Genomic DNA, 16786 nt, shown 5'->3' with positions numbered 1-16786 from the left:
TACGCATACGCGTAGACTTAACAGGCGTTGTTGCTTTTGTTGAAGAAAGATAGTGAGACAGATGGGCTAAGCTACTCTCAATATTAATTTCTTAGATATTAATTAGATGCTTATTTAAAAAAAGATGATGTAGTAAAATTTGAGAACGAGACAATAAGCTTGTTTTAAATGGAAAAAACTAGTTTTTTAGTAATATTAGATGAATGTGAGATAATAAAATGTATTAGGAGTTCTTAAAAATCAACAACACATGTATACATCAGAAGTTTATTTTTTGACAAAAAATTTTATTATCTTTTTTCTTACATATCACCTAAGAAACCAGACATTGAGAATGACTTAAACAAATGGTGTTATTATAAGTGTGGCGCGTTGCTTTCCGGTGGATAAGGTGAACCTGGATTTTCTTCTGATATCTCGGCGGCCTTTTAGCTCACTCCATTATTAAGGCTTTGAATGGTTCCTGAATTCCTGCGGGTCATTTATTCGCAAACCGTAACCCTCTCCAGGGTTTAATTCGGTTGTTAATCACTTTTTTCAAGGGCATTACTAGAGTGGTTTTATGGATGGTGAGCGCAGGTGAAAGTCCAGGGTTCAGCTATGCCAAATGCATAAGGCTGCAAATGTTAAGATTACCGGGAGGGCTGGATAGAGAATGAACTGTTTTTAAGGGCATGTTTGTTATAGTTCGGGCTCTGAAATTTTTTGAAGTTGGTTATCTCTGGTTAAAAAAAACTAGAGCTAAAGCTATGAATAGATTAAAGATTTTTTATTGAGGAATATTGTCCTTACTTTAAATTAAAAATAGATATTTAAATTATTTATTGTATTATATAAATTATAAAAATTAATTATAGATCTTAAAGTTAGAGCTCTTACAAATATGCTCTAAAAGTAATGCCCAAAGCTATTGTTATTTTCAATTACAAAGTTGACGGTCACGCAAGTTCACCCTTTGACACACGTCTAAAACAATACACTAAAAACATTTATGTGTATATAAATTGTGGGCAACATAATTTAAAACTCCATAGTCAAAGTCATACTCTCACGCATTTACTACCACGCTAAAAGGTGGTTGCCACGTAGCTACACATTTCACTTAAGCACGAGATGAGCATCCGGGTTTAAGCGATGGTTTGCTCAGTTCAAAAAAGAATGTACTATAAAGATCGTCGATAATTGTTAAGTCAATTATAAAAATACTTATTTAAAATATAATATATAATCATCAACGGTATATATCATAGAAGAGTATATTGAATTTTTATATAGGTTCGGGTATTCTTTAAAATAACAGCTTTATATCATATTATATCTTAATTAATCCAGTGAAAAAATAATTACAATAAAAATGTGTATGCAAATAATTATAAGGTTCTCATCAAATTCTCTCGTATTCTAATTCATGAATCTAATCGTGATTCGAATTTGTTGTGTATCTTAATAGGTTATTTCGGATTCTATTTGATCAAGCTTGCTTTGTATTATTTTGTTCGTTTTCTAGTTTATCTTCATTGCACCCTTTTTTTTTTCCGTACCCTCATCCCTCCTTATATACTTAGGTTAGTGAGATGTGCCTATTCAAAGTCTCTTAGTGTAAATTTTCTGGATTGCGTTACTTCCAAATATACAAAGGAGTCCTTCCGAATATGAGGGTGCATTTGGAAGCCAGAAATGTTTTAGATTCTAGCAAGAATCAGTAGAATTCCTACCAAACAATGTAATTGGCAAGTGATTCGAATCCGAAATAAAAGAAATATTTCTCTTTTTTACACAGTGAGGAAGAAGCATGCAAAATATGGTCCCTCTAGTTTTTAAATCACTTCCTTATTATTTACAATTAGCATCCTCTCTTGAGAATCATAATACATCCAACTAGCAAAATGATTACACAAAGTAATTCTGATTCATCAAAGAAACATTTCTAAGGAGAAATTTGCCGTCTCCAGCTGAAGCCGCAAACACGCCTGTATCCCTATTCACACGCCTTTTGCGGCTCGACCTCACCCGCAAATCGCTCCAGCAGCAGTCACACGGCACAGTGATACGAGAAGGAGATCGACTATGACAAATTTACAGCTAGTGAGAGGAGGTCGTATTACTATACAACGAAGTGACTATAGATGACTATGGATTAAAGAGAGATAGAAAGTAATGAAAATATAAAATAAAGTAGCTGCAAGAGATGAAAAAATAGAGATTACTGTAATAGTGTTATAGAGGACGAATTTTAAAGTATCTCTTCGAGATGGCCTTACAAGCTGTAGTACTCATCTGTTAAAAAATAGCAGTTGTATTTCTTTTAGATTTGATCATCGAAGTTAAATTTTAACTAAATTTTTCTCACAAAATATATCATTTACAGCTATAAATCCTATACGGTATAAAATCATTTTGAATTATTAACCTAGTTATATAATTTGTTATACTAGATATTCTTATAATTTAATTAAATGTTAATCAAAATACATAAAGTTTGAACTTTTAAAAAATACGTCTACTATTTATAAACGGATGGAGTAAATGTTAAAGTTTGTAATACTACTACAAGAAGGTGTAAATCTCTCATTTAACCTGCAGTGATGTGTAAATTCGAAAAACAATCAATAGTCCACGTGTCATTCTCGCATTGAATTTCAGTTTCTGCATGCCCTCGTTATTACCGAGTAGATTTTCTCTTATAGAAGTCTGACAGAGAAAATCATAGTCTGTATAATTTTTTAATGCTTTGACTTATGAGTACTGTGGATGTAAAGGTTTTGCATGGTCCATCGGTATGTCAATTTTGTTCAGAGTCTAATATTGAAGCCATTGTGACATGAAGTGGATCCGAATCTCCTCCTTAACTTTTTTTTTTTTGCGAGGCTCCTCCTTAACTTTTTTTTTTCCTTATGTTTTCTTGTCTGTTCTTATTAATATAATCCGATAACTCTAATTCGTTAAAAGACAAATCTCTTCCTTAAGTGCGAAGGCTGAAAAAAGAAGAAGAAGAAAAAGAACGACTTTAGAGCTTTGTTGGACTAACTAAAATTTGTCGCGAGAAGGTTCGTCTCCCACATGCCGAATTGCCGATTCAGGTGACGATTAGATTAGCCATTAATTGGGCTATGCCTATCACCATTATGACGTGCAGTGCAGCAAAGCTGAGGTGGCCACACTATCATTACGGTACGGGTCAGGAAACTGTGATTGAGTATTTGATGTCACTTCGGTACTTCACCATGGCCACCTTGCGTCTTGTCTGCATGCCTACACGTCTTATCTATAGTACATTGTACGTAGCTCTGGTTGTTACTACCACTACGTACTGTACCGTTCGTTTTCCAGGAGAAGACAAAATGATAAGCCCTTTTGGCTTTTGATTTCTAAGAAAATAAACCAAGTTATCACCAGCCAAATCAGAACAAAGAGCTTGTTTGGTTTGAGCCCTAACTAGTCTTATCAAAATTTTGGTATCATCAAAATATAGGCTATGCTAAAATACGGGCTAAAATTTATTGTTTGAATTGTAGCCATCCAATTCACGGGCAATGCCAAAACGCGGAAGAAAAAATGTTGCTTATATTTTAGCCTTGCTAATTCTTACTAATATTTTATGAGCATGGTATGTAGAACCCACATGTTATTATTTTTTCTAACGAAGTATATCCAAATGAGATCTTATTTCGTAGATTTAATTATAAGAAATATAACTATGCAAACGAATACAATTTAGATATACTATTTAGTAGATATAGCAATTTGAAATTTATTAATATATAAGTTTTTAAACAAATTTAAATAACAGCCAGTTACCTGAGACGCGCTAAAAAAATTGGTGGGGCTGCCTGAGAAAAAAATTGGTGGGGCTGCATGAGTCTAACAACCAAACGAGCCCAAAAACACACAAAGGGAACGATAAGTTGTGCGTCGCTGAAGTTGGTAGGTGAGAGAGAGCTCCCTCCGAGCTGTCTCCGCTGCCTTTGTTAGGTCGCGCAACAGCGACCACCTTCCGTTTTCTCTGCCCGGCACGACAGAGCTCACACACCAGCTCCGTGTGCACAACTACAACAGCAGAGTAGGATAGTGTAGAAACAACGAGACAAAAAAAAAGTACCGCCAGTCGATTCTGCCATCTTTTTTCTCTTTAGGAACTCTGCCATCTTTATCAGAAAAGTTTGCATTTTGTTTCGTTTCGTTTCCTCTCTTTTTGCTGAAATTAGAGGAGGCAAGCAGACGCAGGGTAGCGACGGAAGTGGACGAGCTCCAACGAAATGCCGTCAGTGGATCGAGCGACAAACAAAGAGAGCACAAGGGGCAGCATCATTTGGTCGTCAAAGAGAGCGTACGTCGTAGCTGCGAGGTAGGAGCGTGCGTGACTGTGTGCGCGTCAGTTGGACCGGCACTAGGAGGACTCCGAGGCGAGGCGAGGCGAGGTGGTCTCCGAGGCGGACGAGGCCACCACCACACCGGCAAGACCGGCCGGCAACCGCGGGTGGGTGCGTGCCGCCGCGACCTGCACCCGGCTGGGGCCAGGTGGAGCGAAAGTCGCAAGGCGCACGGGGAAGATTCACAGATCTCACGTAAAATGGTGTCTTAGTCTCCGGTGTTCCCCAACCCTTGCTGTCACGAGTGGTGAAGCTCGAGTCGAAATCATAAATTCATTTCATTATACATCTAAAAATAATATAAATTCATATGGTTAAACCAAGTTTTTTAAGACAAAGCACGGGTTGCCCCTCCAATTTCTATTAAAAAAACCAAGTGAAGCAACATAAAAAAAAAGTCTTAAACATAAAGAAAACGCTTACAAACATAGATGTAAAATTAGTAATCTACAGCCATCTACAAGCTATCCAACAGTTACTCGCACACGAACCGCTCCATCACCGGGGATGGCTCGAACGTGGAGGAAACCTTCATCGTCAGAGACTCCATACGAACCACGCGGTGGCAATGTGGTCACTGGCGGGATGGCAGCAGTGGTGACGGCTCCGCGAGACCGAAGGCGTCGGAACCCACGCCGCATCGCGCCATATCGCCCCACTCATGTGGAGGCCGCTGACGCAAGCAATATGCAGAACCGGCTGCCGACGCTCGGATCCCGCCGGTGTGCCGATGTCTCAGCGGACTACATCACGCCACTCAATGGCCGACGATGGTGTGACCCTGCAAAGAAATGTGGCGACACGAAGACCGTCGCAACAGCACATACACACGGCACGAAGCCGCCGTAGCAGTCGCTGGAAGCCCATAATATCGTCGCCAAGGTCGACACCGTCTTGAAGTTGTGCGTCGCCTTCACCATACCGATGACAAAGAAGTCCGCAGGAACCACACCTATGAGCCACTAGATTGGCTCGCCAGTGATCCCTGCGTCCACCTCAAGCACGTCGACGAGAAAAAACCTCGGACCCGGCGGATTCGAGCAGATCCGTCACCTCCGATCCGCGCGTGCGGCCCCATCACGGACACGCAGGGAACTACACCGGCGAAAGCGCGAGCACGCGGTTTCGCCTTGGGAAACCAACTGCGTCTACACCCCGGAGGCGGATCGGCCAGCTACACAAGGAGCACGGCGGTGCCATGAAGGGGGTGGCCGCCACAAAGAAGACGGCCCCTGTGTGGAAATCGACGGTGAAGCCTGGATCTGACCCCCTACACGTGGATCCTGCCAAAGAAGAAGCGCGTTGAGCCAGATGATTCCGTGTCGACACACAGTAACCCCGTTGGGGGAAGCCCCGCCGCCACCATCCTTATCGCTGCACGGACTTCCGGCAGCTAGCTCTGGTGGTGGCAAGGTAGGAGGGAGGGGTTGGGAGGGGTGGCAACACCGAGAGGTCTAACAGAAGGCGAGGTCTAACAAAGGGAGGGCCTGAGTGCATATGGAAAATAGAAAATAGCAATATAAATTTTCTAGTACGGCTCTTAAGTGATAAAAGAAATTTATTCTTTTTTTTCTATTACCTTCCTTGTATATGTATAAGACCGAATGCATTCATTTTCAAAATCACTCTACAGTAATTGAAGGAGGCATATCGTAAACGCGGACTATTGGAAACCGTAAACCGAATGATACAGCCGTTCTATGGTTAAACTAAGTAGATTACTAAGATCATCTCCAGCAGATACTTTAAAAATCCATCCCCTATAATACTATTATAATATCCCCTAATACTATTACAGTATCCTCTATTTTTTCTATCTCCAGCAGCTACCATATTTCCTAACTTCTATTACTCTTCTCCTTCCCTCGGACCCACATACATACTCTGTGAACAGTGATGATGACTCCCTCTTCCGACTGCAAAAATACCGACGCTTGCTTCCATTTGCCTCCTATCCGCATCACTATTGCCCTGAAAACCAAAGCTGCTGTAGCTTTGGCCGATCGGCATTTCCATATTGTAGCATTGGATTCTGTCAGCATAGTAAAAAACCGATGCGGATATAGCAACGGCTGGAGATGGCCTAATAAAGTTTTTCTTCGTCCTAGTACGGTGAACCACCAATCAATGTAGCTTCGCTCTGGCTGTAATCGACGTTGATCAAGGAAGAAACATTCTACAAGATTGGTTTCCACATGTGAGCATGTGAACAGACAGCCCCTAGATATGAGTAGTTTGATGCAAATTGGTGTTTGGTGCGGGGGTAGGACGCAGATTAGAGATGTAGGTGTGTTGGGGCACTATATCAGTTCGGATTCGATTATATTAGATTATATTATGCGTAGATCACTGCTAGATGGCGATTGGATGTTGGGGTGGGGCTTCATCTTGATGGGATAGGGACATGTCGCGTTGCGGTCCGTTGTTCTCGGGACCGTACGGAGTTAGGTGCGCGCAGGTCTGGTTCGGTTTTTCAAGCCCTTGGCGCGCCTCTCTAGGGCCCGTGCCCAGCTCTGCCTCTGCTCCAACTTTAACCTCCCCATGGACCATGCTCACAGAGGAGTTTCAACGCTTGCGCTGCGCTGCGCGCCCGCGCCTGCTCTGGCCGTGAGCTGCGCCTTACGTAATACTCTAAAAATTTATCTTATATAGTACTGTTACATTATCTATTTTCTATATTTTTATTGTTCGAATTCTCTTTTTAAACTCATAGTAATTCTCTATAAACAGTGATGAAAGAGGGAGAGAGTCAGCAAATTTGAAGAAGTGCAACACTGTATCGCTGGAGCCGTAATAGAATTTGAGTCTCACGATGATTTTTTTAATCCGGTTTTATAAAATTTGTCTTCAATAAATATGCTGTTACAATGATGCGGCTATCATTTGAGACGCCGTATACACCTTTCCCTCGCATGGTTTCGCTGGTCCATGGAACCATGGAGCCGGTGCACGCACCGGTCGAGCATGCAGCAGGGCTTTCGGCGCCGGTCCGGTCCATCGCTCCACAACATTCCATGAATCATGCATGGCCTGCCGGCTGCCGCCTCCGCATCGGGCGAGCAAAAAGGCCCAGCGGTAGCTGCGCTTCGTTCAGGTTCAGAAGAGAAGACAGATCGGCAGCGAACCTAGCTCGTACTGTATTTCTTCATCTTATTCTTTACCTTTGTTATATCATGTCCATCGAGACTTCCTTGAGCGTGACTACACACGTCTTCGTCTTGCAAACAATAATGGCCCTGGGAAAACAAAACTTCAACGGCGAGTCGGTGAGAAAAGTAGTAATTTTCGAACGTACGTACCCATCGTGGACGCGTGGTAGGAGAGTACGTAGGTTCGTGGACTCCGGGGCACGTAGACATGAGCCGTTGAGGCTGGAACGTGGCCTCTGATCCGCATCATCGCACGTAGGTCGTGAGCTTGACTATTCGTGTGGCCGCATGTTACCTTGCCACCGGTCCCGCGGCGCACGATCAAAACCTGCGGGCATCCCATGTGCAACAGACACGTACGTACTGCCCTGCGTTTTGTGTTAATTTGCCGCCGTACGCCTGCAACTAAACTGACGAAAACCCTCGTGTTAATTCCAAGCTAAACAAACATCGGCACGAGTCAACGGCGATAAGTTTTGTTTTAGGAACCTTGTTCTGAATCGCTGGATCATACAGCAATTACAGGTTCACAGCGACATCCAGTTACAGTGGATCTTGCAATTATGCGTGCAGGAATGGAGATGTGCTTCGGCGGCAGGGCAGATCTTAGGCTCTGTTTGTTTCAGCTTCGGATTCTGGCTTTCAGCTTTTATAATCCGAAGCTGAAACAAACAGGCAGCTTTTGATTATAGCTTTTTAAAATCTGTTGTTTGGATTGTGAGAATCTGAGAAGCTGGTTTTCCTCAGCTTTTGATAGATTGTGAAAGTCCATTTTACTAAACTGTCCATTAAATTGTTTTAGAATCTACAGTCTAAAAGCTTTTCACAATCCAGCTTTTCACAATCCAGCTTTTAACAATCCAGCTTTTATAAGCTGCTTTTCAGAATCTCTAGCTGAAACAAACAGACCCTTAGGGGGGCATGATGGGCTAAAGCCTGTTATCCTCTGTTAGTTGGTGCAGAGGAAGAGAGATAGGATGAAGGAGATAAAGGAAAAATAATAATTAAAAGAGAAAAAAAAAGTATCTTAGTGCATCTCCAATAGCTCCTGTTATCCTCCACGCCATATGAGCGAATAGCTAAAACTATCCAAATATAGTCTCCAACAGCATTGTAATCATCTACACCATTTCGCCGGACACCTATCCCAGTCCTTCCGCATGCCAAGTTTGGCGTGTCTCTCCTGCCACGCTATCCTCCAACCTTCGCTCGCTCCGGTGCACTCCTGCTACCATCCGGTCTCCACGGCTCCACCCGAGGGTCGTTCATCAGGACCCGTCGTCTCTCGTTCCATTCAAGGGATGCCGTCCCCTGCGCCCCAACCCTGCAATGTCCCCCCACCGCCCTCTGCGCCGGCCGACCGACCAAGCCTCGATCCAAATCTAGGTATTCCTTTCTTCCTCCTGCTGCAAAGGGCCTCCTCTCTTCATTCTCCCATCATCGTCCGATTGTCCTCATCCGCCGTTGGACGCCACTCGTGTAGAGTGGAGATCAATCTGCACTTGTTGCGGATTTGGTGTGTTTCCTACATGGTGGATTCCGGCTTGACAAGTGCATGATCTGTTTTCTTTGATTTCTCTCGCTCATAACGATTTTTTTAGCTCAAACTGATCTCTATGGGCCCAATGAAACCGATTCTTGTCAAGCTTGTGTAGATTTATTTTACATCTTTAGTGGTTGTGCAGTCGATGTTGGCCGAGTGCCTCGAGTTCCTAACTGTGCTTCACTTGATTGCTTAATACCAGTGGCTTGATTTATTTTCTGAATTTTTCAAGCGGTTGAATTATCATGTTAATGGTCCCAGAGATGTCTTCTTGGAATGAGAATCAGGGATCCTTCAATCCGTGGTACTGTTAATCGTAGAATTGAAAGTGCATCTAGTCCTTATGTGTGGTTTTAGTAATTAATAATAATATTTATGGACTAACAATGGTGTTGAGTTTATTAGTATTTTATTCCATATGTAATACATTGAGAGATATGCATGAGCTCTAAATAAATTGGGAAATTAAAAATACATCAAGATGAATGAACTTTAAGTGATGCTCGGGTAAGTGATGACAATACTTATGGATTAATAATTATGTTAAGAATTGTTATTAGGTTATTCCATATGAGATGCATAAGTGATGAATTATGGATTTCTTGAGAAATACTATGAGAACAAAAGAAATACATCGTTATCTTTGAGCTCTTAGTAATTCTCATAAGGAGAAGAGAAAGCTTAATAAGATTGGTAATAAACTTAAAAACTAAGTTGACATTATCAAGCCTTTGAGCTGATCACATAAGCGAGCTTCGCTATTGGAACCCCTCGTGCTTTCCACCATGGGTCCTCGCCGGTCTTGAAGTTGGTCTCAACCCACGGAACGAGGAGGACCTTACAGAGAAGATGGAGAGGTGGGGACGTGGCATGTGGCCTGGAGCTGAAGGCGGTGAGAGGCGAGGATTGCACAGCTCCAGCGCGTGCGCCCGCGCACTGCGACATCAAGCGTGTGGTATGTCGCCTCGCGCATAGCCTTACCATGCGGCTGGGCCGCGGTCATCACAACATTAGAGGACAACTAGGCTGGGCCAAGGTGGGGTGAGAGAACGAATGTGATGTTAGAGTAATATATTGTTAGTTATAAGATAATATTAAAAAATGGTAGAGAGAATTTGAATTGTGAATTATAGATACGCTGTTATCTTTATAGATAATAATTTCTATAAAAATATAAATGATATATTATAGATGATTGCTGTTAACCGCCCATCCCGGGTCCAGTTAACGTCCGGCACGCAGCTGCGGAATGATATCCCAACTGCATGCAGTACATGTGGATCGCCGATCGAGCGGCCGATCGATACGCGACACGCCATTAATGCCGCGACCAACACGCGCCCGCACCGATTCTCGCCGGCCCGGCCGGGGACGCTGCCTGCATGTGCCGTCCGGCAACGACGATGAAAAGACACTAAGTATTATGGTTCAGATAGCAGGATTGACACGCTCTCCGACCTGATAGGAACGCACCTTTTTTTTGGCTTTTCGTCGATGCCGTGCAAACGCAACAAAACAAGCATTTGTATCCTCAGGGAGCACTGCGGTGATCACTAGATTCGTACGTCTGTTTGATCTTCAATATTATTAAGCAATACAGAACAAAGACTTTGTTATCTATTTGTTTGTCAGTACGTACTCCAATAATTGGCGTGGCAAAAGAAGACAAACGGCGATTAGCGAACGGTTTATCAGGCTTTGACATCACGATGAACGCGTGATCTCGCAGGGTATGTAACAATCGAAGACCGTGCAGTCAAACCCGGCCAGCATGCAGGTCCAAGCTAGGAACGACGAACTGCCGGGATCCATCGATCCGGCACTTTTAATCGGCAGACTGTTGGATCGAATCCGACCGGGACCTGTTGGGCGTACTCGACCCTTTGCCGTTTTGCTCGGTGTTCACTTTCACCCAGCCTGTAACCACTTGTCCTCGTCCATTTTGTCTCACCACCGCCATTTTTTTCTTACCACCATCATAACATCTCCGGCCAGATGCAAGTGAGCGAGAGGAGGACCATGCATAGATGCAGTACAGGAGTAAAACTAAAAAGAAAAAGGAAACGAATCACACGGATACAAAACTGATGGCATATCGTACGAATCACAAGGATCGATCGAGATCTAACGGTGTAATTATGGATGTGGGGTTCGCGTCACCGTCCAATCGAGCGATTACATATGGATACGGGGGACTGATTTTCTTGTGGTCTCTCTCGGTGCCCTGTGAGGAGAAGGTTCCGCAATGATGGTGCCGGTGCTAAATCGAGTAGACCAAGCTGGCAAAAAAAGGTACTCTAGACTAGCGTGTCGATCACCTTGAATTGCAAATCTAACCTGTACCACATCCAATATGCATTATTGCCGATTATCGAGGTTGTTGTTTGCTCGTTCAGTTTGACATGGGACGCCATCGTCGTAATAGGATTTGTATGGACATTCTACTATTTTTCTCATATGCTCCCGTTCCAAACGCCGTCTCATATGGTGAGGCATGCTTCATTTTCTTGATACTAGTAATTGCATATAGAAACATATATGTTTCATATATATAAAATCAGTTTAGGATATAGCAATTCGTAGAAATAAAAAAATATAGCATAACAAAACAGATATTTACATACACGAAACTCATAATATGATTGTATAATTTTAAAAGGGAGAAGAATGACGAATATCTGGACAGGAGTGTGCAGGGGAGCGTATCGTCAAAAGTTGGTTGTCCTTAGCAACACTGTGAGGAGGATCAAGATTGTGACTGATTTATGAGGGGATAAAAATAATTCTCATATATTACCTTAGTGCAAATATAACGCGACGAAGTTGACCTCTATGAAAGACGATGGTGGAAGCAACATGTGGGTGGCAACACACCCTCTCTAGAAAGCTAGTGTTATAGGTAAAGTGTAGGAGACGACACAGCCTGTGGACAAACTTGACGGTGAATATATGGAAGATAAATATTGGATGTCAAGGTATATAATGAGAGATTAAATGTATTTTTGGAAGGAAGAATGTGATCAAACTTTGCACGATGACCGTTTAGTCAACTTATGTGGACCGGTGAAAATCAATCGAATCTGCTATAACTCATGCATTTATAGGAGTATATATTTCAACCCTCTTCAAATATGGAACATGGATTCTGGCAATAGAACAGAGTTAGAATCTTATATCTATCGCAATGAACCAGTCTTTTTACATAGGTCATTCTTAGCCTATTAGGCAAGAGGATAACAAATCTGAAATTCTGTCTTGATAGGACATGGATTTCTATTACCATAAAATTTATAAATGAAAATAAAGTAGCTAATGCAGAGGCTACCATTATCTTTTTTATGTATGCCTTCCAAAGAGTCTTTCAGGTTATCTATAATACTGTGTTCTCGTAAGATATACACACTATCTAAGGGTCTGTCTAAAGATGGCCAAATGGGCCAATCGGGCCGGCCCGGCACGGATCCATCTCGGCACGGCCCGAAATCGGCCCGGCCCGATTGGCCCATTTACTGTTACGGGCTGTGCCGTGCCGGCTCGCGTGCCGAGCCGTCGGCCCACGGCACGGCCTAACTGTCACCGTGCCGTGCCGGGCCGGCCCACGGCACGGTCGGCACGATGGGCCCGTTCGGCACGATGGAGGCACGATAGGCCCGTTTGGCACGACGGGCCCGATCGGCACGGTGGAGGCACGACGGGCCAGGTCGGCACGGGAAGGCACGACGGGCCCGGCCGGCACGGGAAGGCACGACGGGCCTAGCCGGCACGGTGGAGGCATGTTGGGCCCGTCAGCACTCAAAAAAAATAGGAAAAAATAAAAAATAATAGCTAAAAAAATCCAAAAAATAATAAAAAATATGGAAAATAAATACATAACATCTTTATTGATTGGTTGCCTCGTTAAAAACCTTTCTACTAGAAGGAAAAAAGAGTACAACCAATGATTATGCTCCGAAAATTACATGGTTTCATTAGAAACCCCAGAATTTTGCTTGCAATTTTTCATATGCTTCCTCAAGTGTCCCGTTCTATGTGAAGATCTGTCACCTATTTCTATACTGCATATATTACACTTAGCAAATCTTACCTGTTCCCCGTTAATTTCTTTGAAGACCTTTTCAAAATGTTGCCACACTTGGGACCATGCACCTGAGTTCTCGGCGCCTTGATCCATGAATTGAAATATGGAATTAGTTTTTTGATGTGAAGTGAATACTGGCTACTTGGCTAGCAAATAGGAAAAGAGAGATGTGTGGGCAGGGTGGAGTTTGAGATGGAGTAGATGGTATTTATAGGGATGAGAGGAGAGTTAGGTGGGGGTGGGGCCGCGGGGGGTATTTTAAAAAAATAAACAAAAAACATGAATAAAAAAACTTAGAAATAATAGGGGCACATGATTAATTCTAAAAATGAGCTTTATTGATAGGTTGCCTCATTAAAAACCTTTCTAGCAAAGGAAAAAAGAGTACAACATAGCTCAGAAAATTTAAAATTACACATTCTCATCAGCATCTAGATACAAATTTTGGAATGATTCTTCAAGCTCAGTATTTTCTGTAGTGTGTTGCATTCGTGCTTCAGCTTGTTCCCAATCTTTTACTATGGTGAGTATTTCAACCATCTCACTTGACATATTTGTTCTTCTCTCTTCGATTATCCTTCCTGTAAGACTGAAGGCAGCCTCAGAAGAAACTGTAGATACAGGAACCGTTAACAAATCTCGCGCTAACAGTGAAAGGACTGGATAATTCGTCTTGTGCTCATGCCACCATTGCAGTATGTTGAAGTTTTTTTGTTCGTGGCTGATAACGTCACTGTCGATGAAGGTAGTTAGCTCCCCTCCGGATGTTGGAATTCCGGTGCCCGTAGACGATCGTGACGAAGAGTCTGAACTTCTTGATGAAGAACCTGCACCAAATATTTTCCCCCACGTTGTCGTCTTTTTACTTGTTGTGGGTGCTAGTGGAGGTCGTTGCAGGCGAACTCCGCCATACTTTATTTCATATTTACTATAAACTTCGAATTACTTAGAACGAATATTAGTATAATAATTAGAATAATCATGGCCAAGAGCATCACCTAGAATTGCGAGAACTCTACAGAAAGCTGCAATTTTAGCTCTAGGATCTAAAATAAAGGCAAAAGCGTATAACAAAGGAATTTCTTTCCAATACTTTAAGAATTTAGATTTCATAGGAACTACACAATCTCTTAAAAGATTGTCATTTTCATAGTTGTTTAAATGAGTAGCAATTTCAACAATATTATGCACTACTAAACAAGATGTTGGATAATAAACTCCTGATAAACTCACAGTTGAATCATAAAAAAATTCAAGAAACTCCAGTATCCTTTCAGCAACATACCAATGCGCTTCCGTGAGTAAAGTTTGACCCCCCATGCTGATGGTAATGTGTATGAATAAACACACCAAATATGCTCTTATATGGTATAATATTTTTAAGCATCAAGAAAGTAGAGTTCCATCTCACTGGCATGTCCAAAGCAAACTTACGTGGACGCACACCCATTGCAACACAATACTGTTTATATGCTGCAATTCGTTGGTTAGAGGAGTTCACAAAAGATATTGCAGTACGAAAATCTTCTAAGTATCGCGATACCTCTTCAAACCGGATTTTACTATAAGATTGATAATATGGCAAGCACAACGTTGATGTAACAAGAAAGATTCAGCATAAGTACTAAACAACGGAGTAAGAATATCTATTGCTCTAGAATTTGCACCGCCATTATCTAAAGTGATAGAAAATATTTTATTCGTGAGGCCAAAGTCTGCAACTACTTGAGATATTTTTTCAGCAATATTTTCACCGGTATGTGCGTTGTCAATCAAGCGAAAACCTATTATTCTCTTTTCTAATTCCCAATCATTATTAACAAAATGAGCAACCACACTAAGATAATCCTCTCTAGCCCTACCTGCCCATATGTCCGAGGTCAAAGCAACTGAAAATGTACATGTTTGCAACATTTCTTTAAGTTTGCTACGACACGTATTGTAGTATTTTACCATATCCCTACTAGTTGTCTGTCTAGAAACATGCGTGAACCTAGGATTATGAGCTTGCTTAATGTAATCTTCAAATGCAGCAGACTCACCGATATTGAGTGGTAGATCCGCTCTTGCAATGAAGCGACATAGCTCTTTTCGAGCATTGGCAGAGTCGTACTCCCAATGATGAACAGAGCCGTCGGGGTTGTACTGCAACACCGTCTGCTTCATGGCTGCTCCACTCTTTCGCTTGCAACTTATGGCGTGCCTCTTCAAGTGCCCCGTTCCACCCGAGGGCTTTGCAGATAATTCATTTTTACAAATATAACACTTAGCATACCTGACACTTACCCCATCTTCCTCTTTGTAGATCCTTTCAAAGTCTTGCCAAACTTCGGAAGTACCGGCTCTTGATCTTTTAGACCCGCTGCTTGCTAATGTGTGCGCACTTGTAGAGCCTGACGATGGCACTCCTGCTGCATCACCTGGATCTGGATGTGAACCAACCGGAGGTTCACCGTCGGGTCCATCATCACCTGCAGCACTAGTATCAAAGGGGCCTAGTCCCCTGTGAGTCCTTGGAGAAAAAAAATCATGATCTATGGATGTATCATGATCACCGGCATCCATGATCAATGTCGAATGACACTACAAAAATTGCAAATATTCAGAGTTAGAAATAATCAAATAATAAAATAAGACTCAACAACGATGCAAAAAAATCACCAAGATTTCTTCAACTTCAAGATAGCAAATCAGCAGGATGACGATTTTGGAATTGCTCGGATTTTTTTGCAACAATTCAAACTAATTTTGCCAAATTATCGCTAATTCTCACGAACTTTGAGACAAGAATGAGAGGAGGAAACAAGAGAGAAAATGGTGTTGCTGGTGTGGAATGGAAGGGCAAGGTGCTCCTCTATTTATAGGTGAAAAATGGTGATTTTTGCAATTTTTTTTCAAATTTTTTGGAGCTCAAACGGTCACAAAACGGCTATAAAATTCAAAAATATCGGGCCCGGCCCGTTTAACCCGTTAACCCACGTGCCCCCGCTGGCCCATCGTGCCCCACGTGCCGGCCGGGCCGTGCCCCCCGCGGTGGGCCGTGCCGTGCCGTGGGCCGCCGCGTGCCGAGCCGGCACGGTGGGCCGTGCCGTGATGGGCCGGCCGTGCCGTGATGAGCCACCGCGTGCTGTGCAGGCCCGGCCCGGCCGTGCCTCCTGGGCCAGCCGTGCCTGAGCCGGGCCGTGCCGTGCCCGTGCCGCCCGTGGGCCGGGCCGTGCCTGTGCCGGCCCGACTCGGCCGGGCCGTGCCGTGCCGGCCCGCCGTGCCGCGCGCTCGGCCCAGGCACGGCCCGTGGCCTCGTGCCGTGCCGGCCCGGCCCATCTCGGCTCGGGCCGGGCCGTGCCTGGGCCGTGCCTACAGTTCCGTGCCTCGGGCCGGCCCAGTAAGCACGGCCCATTTGGCCATCTTTAGGTCTGTCAGAATAGTTTTCAGGCTGGAATGAGAGGGAGCTTTGTCAAACAGCAGTTTTCAGCTTTTAGCTCCCTGAGTGGAATCCATGAGAGTGATTCTTTAAAATGAACCAGAAGCTTGGGAGTTGAAAAAAGTAGCTTCGCCTGATTCACTTCCTGTACAGAATCACTATCTCTATATAATTTATTCTAGAGAACCACTAGAGAATCACTTTTAGCCACATAATCACTTTTCT

At 43.2% G+C, this 16786-nt stretch overlaps 1 protein-coding gene across 1 annotated transcript; it reads right to left on the bottom strand.

Annotated features, from left to right (window-relative positions):
* Window positions 1-13536: 13536 nt before the first annotated feature.
* Window positions 13537-15625, bottom strand: LOC133895832 (zinc finger BED domain-containing protein DAYSLEEPER-like). The gene is made up of 2 exons (XM_062336351.1): window positions 15183-15625; window positions 13537-13967 (listed from the first exon to the last, which is right to left on the bottom strand). The coding sequence occupies exons 1-2, from the start codon at window positions 15304-15306 to the stop codon at window positions 13552-13554; spliced, it is 540 nt and encodes a 179-aa protein (XP_062192335.1). The 5' UTR covers window positions 15307-15625; the 3' UTR covers window positions 13537-13551.
* Window positions 15626-16786: the final 1161 nt, after the last annotated feature.

The sequence above is a fragment of the Phragmites australis genome, chromosome 16 (genome assembly GCF_958298935.1).
Source record: "Phragmites australis chromosome 16, lpPhrAust1.1, whole genome shotgun sequence".
NCBI classification, from domain to species: Eukaryota; Viridiplantae; Streptophyta; class Magnoliopsida; order Poales; family Poaceae; genus Phragmites; species Phragmites australis.
The sequence above is the reverse complement of the archived record's forward strand: the minus strand, read 5'-3'. Positions and strand labels throughout refer to the sequence as shown.